Here is a 6007-nt window from a genome sequence, read left to right on the forward strand (position 1 = left end):
AGGATGGTCCTTGGGAAGTCCGCATCTGCAGCATGTGACCAGAGCGAGCAGTGTGCAGGAGGGCACTGGGGGCTTTGGACAGACCCTCACTATAGGTGTTGACTGCAGAACTAGCATGGGCCAGTGGGAAACTGCATGTCTGAGTGTTCCGAGATGGTTGGGAAGAGGAGACAGATCCTGCTGTTTACTTGCCTCCAGTGTGTTCATATTCTCAGACTGTGCACTCATGTGATGAGTTTTGATGTCATATGGACATCTTTCCAAGGTTTTTGTAGTGCCTGTTATTGAGTTAACATGTAGGATCAAAGAAGTGTGTGGTAGACTTGGGGATGAAGAAGAAACAGTTGGGAAGCCCCAAAACCAACCTTTGGTGCTGGGAGGAGGTGGGGAGAAGACTTAGTGTGTGTTGGGGAGGAGTGCCTCTGCTTCTCAAACATCCTTCTCCTGTTGATAGGAGGCTGGTTGAGGCTCTCCAGATGAGGTAAGGAAGGGCAAAGACCATATGTATTCCTCCTCATGTTAAAATGTTGAGCCTAAAACCTTACAGGGTGTCCAAGGTGAGTGGGAAGCTTATACTTAAATTGGTTTGGTATTAAGTTACAAAATGGATATGGTGACTCCTGTCACACAAAATTTTTTAAGTCTGGCCTTGTATTTTACGGTTGCAAGAAAACGTCCCGTTCATTATGAGAATGCTTACAGTGAGGCCCTGGAGGGCAAGTGGATGGCATCAATGGTGAGGGTGGGACTCACCACATCACCGGCTGCATCATCTGCCTGTGCTGATGTGGCATTTCCCCTGGAAACATTTTGGCCTCTAATGCTGTCACTTGAAAGGAGCCTGTGTGGCTCAACGGGCATGTCATGGACAGGGAAATGAAAAGGCAGTGTTGCAGGGAACATAAGCCGTGTCCCCATTTCTTTAATTGTGATGTTTTGCATGCAAGATGAGCTTGTTGGTACCACATTGCATGCGCCAAGGGTGCCTGTGGGCCTGGGGCGGTCGGGAGCAGTATAAAAGGCAGTCCCACAGCAGGCTCCCTCATCCACTTCTCTTGCCTTCTCCTCCTTGGTGAACAAGGTGAGCTGCAAACACCTTTGCCTCACTCTTCTGTCTCTCTTCTTCCCCTCTTTGTCTTTCAGGCTTGACCAAATCTTTGCCTCGCTGTAGCTTTTGCTGAGGGAATTGCTCCTTGATCCTGGTCCCAGCTTCTCTGCTCTCCTGGTCCTCATCGGGGGGGAGGTGGGAGAAGGACTTTGGTTTCTCTGCAGGGCCGCATTCGGTACCTGGGCTCTTTAGTCCCTCTTCCTCCCTAGGCAGGCTCTCCCTGCTCCCCAGCCTGTGCCTCACACGCTGCCCGTGCTTTCCTTGCCCTCCCTCCCAGGTGCACCTCCATCCCACAGCCATGTCCTGCTACGATCTGTGCCGTCCCTGTGGCCCAACCCCGCTTGCCAACAGCTGCAACGAGCCCTGCGTCAGGCAGTGCCAGGAAACTTGGCCACCTGATGTCGTCTTCTACTCCTACTTTCTTCTGTGCATCGTGAGCCCCTGTTGCCTGCTGCTATCCTGTGCCATGGGTTCATCCTGAAGCAAGTTGAGCGGGGCCCTGCTCATCCCCCTCTCCGCCCGTGTGTGGGAGGAAGACGCGTGTGCCATGGCTGCGAAGGGGTGTCTGTCTGTCAGCTGCCCTTGGAGCAGCGTGGGCCGTGTCCCTTCCAGCACGCACTGCTTGCTTTTGCTCTTTAGACTCATTAAAGTTTTTGCTGCATTGTAGCTTGAGTCTCCTTGTGTTCCTCCTCTCCTGGGATGCCTGGCCAAGCTGTCCGGGGGGGAAAAATGTCACAGAATCACACCATGATTGAGGTTGGAAGGGATCTCTGGAGGGCTGTTGTCCAGCCCCCTACTCAAGGAGGTCAACCTAGACCCAGTTCCTTTGTGTTCAGGTTCCTTTTGGGTATCTCCATTGGTGGAGACTCCCTAATATCCCTAGGGAATGTGTCTCAGTTCTTTATGACCCTCACAGTTAAATAGTTTCTTGATGTTCAGATGGAGCTTTCTGGCTTCCAGTTGATGAGGCAAGCCATTGACCAGCTGACAGACATTTCTGGGCAGGCTAACAGCCCCCTGGCCAAGGCTCCGGTCTCCTGTTGCCACTCCAATGTGTCCTTGCCCTTCCATCCTCCAAGCACCTTACCAAAGCCTGGAAGTGGAGAGAGTCCCAAAGGAGTTGAAGGTGCAGGTGGCCACCAGGGCAACTGTGTAAATGGCAATATGAATTCTGACTTTTTTTTTCTCCTTCCGTCCCTTCTGTGGTCTGCTTCTCCATGGGGAATGTCTTTGCACCTGGCCCTACAGTCCTGCCACTGATAGAATCAAAGACAAGTCTTGTGCACTATCCTGGGGGTTATAAGTATATGTTTGTACCGGATGGTTGCCTTCTTGTCTTCCCTGAAAGAAAGCTCTCCTTTAAAATACCACTCTGACTTTATCTTCTGGGAGACCCTGTAGAAACACATTCCCATCCATGACTGTAAGCCATGCGGAGCCATTAGCAGAAGCAAGGCCAAGATTGAACCATGGAAGAAAGGCAACGTCCTCGGTACATTCTCTGAGGAGCAGGGGGTGTTGAGCATTTAAGCAGACCCTCAGGATGGGGGGCTGAGTCAGGGAGAATGGAGAGGTGGTAGGAAATGGCTTCTTTGCAATTCCTGTTTTGCTTGTGGAAAGGATTTAATTGGAAATGCAAAGGATAGAAAACTGTGTATATGTGTTTTGAGGGTAATGAAAACTCTTTTTAAGTTTGAAGGAAATTCTTCCATTCTGTGCTGGGCTGCGTGGTGCAGTCTCACAGGGGATTTGCTCTGCGTGCATATTTGCTTAGATAAACATCTCCTGTCAGCCTAAAAGTTCCCTTCATTGTCCTGGATGAGAAATTTAGCTTGGGCCAAAGAGAGAGTTGCCTGTCTCTGGTGGAGTGCCAGCCTGGATGGGGAAGGAGTTTTGCCCACCCTTTGCAATGAGGACTTAGCTGGGGTGTCAGAGGAGCGTGGCTGGTGCGCCGGGCTGGGGCGCCGCTACATTCAGCTCCTCCTCTGCCCCAGGAGATGCAGTGCAGAGCACTGAATCCTTCCCTTGGCACGCGTCCCCGGGGAGAGCCTGACACATGCTGCTCTCCAGCCAGTCCTTGCTGGGAGTGGGAGCCCTTACTTGCTCTGGGGAGGGTTATATGTTGCATGGAAATCTTGCTGGGTATCTGGAATTGGTGTGCTGTCTTGTCAGAATGTGGAGCCAGAGCAGAAGCTGAGGTATGGATATGGGGAATGGAAGAAGGAAGAGTTTTGATGCCTGGAGACATTCTTGTTAGGGAGTTGTTTCTGCAAGATGACAGCAGTCACGAAGTAATACTTGTGGGAAAGCAGCGCCATTCTTTGGGAAACATTCTTGTTCTGGTGACTGGGGAAATCCAAGCAATGCTGAAAGAGGTTGGAAGACAAAACAGACAGGCTAATTTGTTCTAAGGGCAATGTGAGATACCAAAGAAAGTTCAAAAACCCAAGAGCATAGTCTCCCTGATGAAAAAAAGATGCCTAAGAAAGCTTAAAAGGCCTTGGAGGCACAGAGCGCAATGAATTTTGCCAGTCCGCACATAAAGAAAGTCTGCCCTTTAATCCTAGGTTTATAATGAAAAAACCTTGCATCCATTAAAAGAAAGGCTAAAAGCATGCCTCAGGAGGGTTAGATGCTGACATCACCTGAAAATATGGCACCACTCCACCCAGTTGGCTGAAACATTTGCCTGATTTCTGCTGTAAATTCCCCTGGAAACATTTTGGCCTCTAATGCTGTCACTTGAAAGGAGCCTGTGTGGCTCAACGGGCATGTCATGGACAGGGAAATGAAAAGGCAGTGTTGCAGGGAACGTAAACAACCACCCCATTTCTTTAATTGTGATGTTTTGCATGCAAGATGAGCTTGTTGGCACCACATTGCATGCGCCAAGGGTGCCTGTGGGCCTGGGGCGGTCGGGAGCAGTATAAAAGGCAGTCCCACAGCAGGCTCCCTCATCCACTTCTCTTGCCTTCTCCTCCTTGGTGAACAAGGTGAGCTGAAAACACCTTTGCCTCACTCTTCTCTCTCTCTTCTTCTCCTCTTTGTCCCTTGGCCTCAACTGAGTCTTTCTTTCGGTCTAGGTTTTGCTAAGGGAATTGCTCCTTGAACCTAGTCCCAGCTTCTCTGCTCTCCTGGTCCTCATCGGGGGGGGAGGTGGGAGAAGGACTTTGGTTTCTCTGCAGGGCCGCATTCGGTACCTGGGCTCTTTAGTCCCTCTTCCTCCCTAGGCAGGCTCTCCCTGCTCCCCAGCCTGTGCCTCACACGCTGCCCGTGCTTTCCTTGCCCTCCCTCCCAGGTGCACCTCCATCCCACAGCCATGTCCTGCTACGATCTGTGCCGTCCCTGTGGCCCAACCCCGCTTGCCAACAGCTGCAACGAGCCCTGCGTCAGGCAGTGCCAGGACTCCCGTGTGGTGATCCAGCCCTCGCCCGTGGTGGTGACCCTGCCCGGACCCATCCTCAGCTCCTTCCCCCAGAACACCGCTGTGGGATCCACCACCTCCGCTGCTGTGGGCAGCATCCTGAGCGAGGAGGGAGTGCCCATCTCCTCCGGGGGCTTCAACCTCTCTGGCCTTGGTGGCCGCTCCTACGGCAGAAGGTGCCTGCCCTGCTAAAGCCGGTCTTGATGTCCCATGAGTGCATTGACCAGGAAGCCCAAAGCCAGGTGCCGGACTGAGGATGGAGCTTCTGGCCAGGTTTCCAGAGGGGCCAAGAACCCTCGTGGCCTCCGACAAAGCCAGGTGTCCTCCTGTGCTGTCTGGAAACTTGGCCACCTGATGTCGTCTTCTACTCCTGCATTCTTCTGTGCATCGTGAGCCCCTGTTGCCTGCTGCTGTCCTGTGCCATGGGTTCATCCTGAAGCAAGTTGAGCGGGGCCCTGCTCATCCCCCTCTCCGCCCGTGTGTGGGAGGAAGACGCGTGTGCCATGGCTGCGAAGGGGTGTCTGTCTGTCAGCTGCCCTTGGAGCAGCGTGGGCCGTGTCCCTTCCAGCACGCACTGCTTGCTTTTGCTCTTTAGACTCATTAAAGTTTTTGCTGCATTGTAGCTTGAGTCTCCTTGTGTTCCTCCTCTCCTGGGATGCCTGGCCAAGCTGTCCGGGGGGGAAAAATGTCACAGAATCACACCATGATTGAGGTTGGAAGGGATCTCTGGAGGGCTGTTGTCCAGCCCCCTACTCAAGGAGGTCAACCTAGACCCAGTTCCTTTGTGTTCAGGTTCCTTTTGGGTATCTCCATTGGTGGAGACTCCCTAATATCCCTAGGGAATGTGTCTCAGTTCTTTATGACCCTCACAGTTAAATAGTTTCTTGATGTTCAGATGGAGCTTTCTGTGTTTCTTTTTGTGCCCATTGCCTCTGGTCCCTTCAATGGGCAGCACTGAAAAGAGTTTAACTCCTTCATCCTTGCACCTTCCCTTCAGGTATTTAGAAGCATGAATGAGGCCTTCTTTCCCCGAGCCTGCTCTTCCCAGGTCTCAGCCTTTCATCTTATGTGCAACACTCCAGTCCCTGAATCATCTGCACGGCCTTTCATCTGACTCTCTCCAGTATGTCCAGGTCTCTCTTGCACTGAGGAGCCCATGACACGGACACACTACTCCCAGTGTGGCCTCATGAGTGCTGAGTGAAGGGGAAGTATCAACTCCCTCAACCTGCTGGAAATACTTTGTCTAAAGCAGCCCAGGGTAAAATAATATGGCTGCAGTAGCAAATATGGTTCCTTATATTGTAAAGGGGTGGCTGAAAGCATGTGGTGCACTTGTATCCTTCTGAGGGACTGAGAGTGAGTGTCCCATTCAAATGGTCCCCTGGAGGGGACTGTTCTTTACATGGGATAGAGCCTTCCCAAAGTCACCCACATCACTTTGCCCTAAGCACCACACTTGTTGTGTCTCCCAG

General features: G+C 52.0%; 1 protein-coding gene across 1 annotated transcript; it reads left to right on the forward strand.

Moving 5' to 3' along the window:
* Nucleotides 1-3991: 3991 nt before the first annotated feature.
* LOC104121724 (feather beta keratin) lies at nt 3992-5153 on the forward strand. The gene is given in 3 exon segments (XM_035890719.1): nt 3992-4060; nt 4062-4097; nt 4404-5153. Coding segments are annotated over 3 exon segments (426 nt in total). The 3' UTR covers nt 4725-5153.
* Nucleotides 5154-6007: the final 854 nt, after the last annotated feature.

The sequence above is a fragment of the Egretta garzetta genome, unplaced genomic scaffold (assembly GCF_000687185.1).
Source record: "Egretta garzetta isolate BGI_Z169 unplaced genomic scaffold, ASM68718v1 scaffold2583, whole genome shotgun sequence".
Classification (NCBI taxonomy): domain Eukaryota; kingdom Metazoa; phylum Chordata; class Aves; order Pelecaniformes; family Ardeidae; genus Egretta; species Egretta garzetta.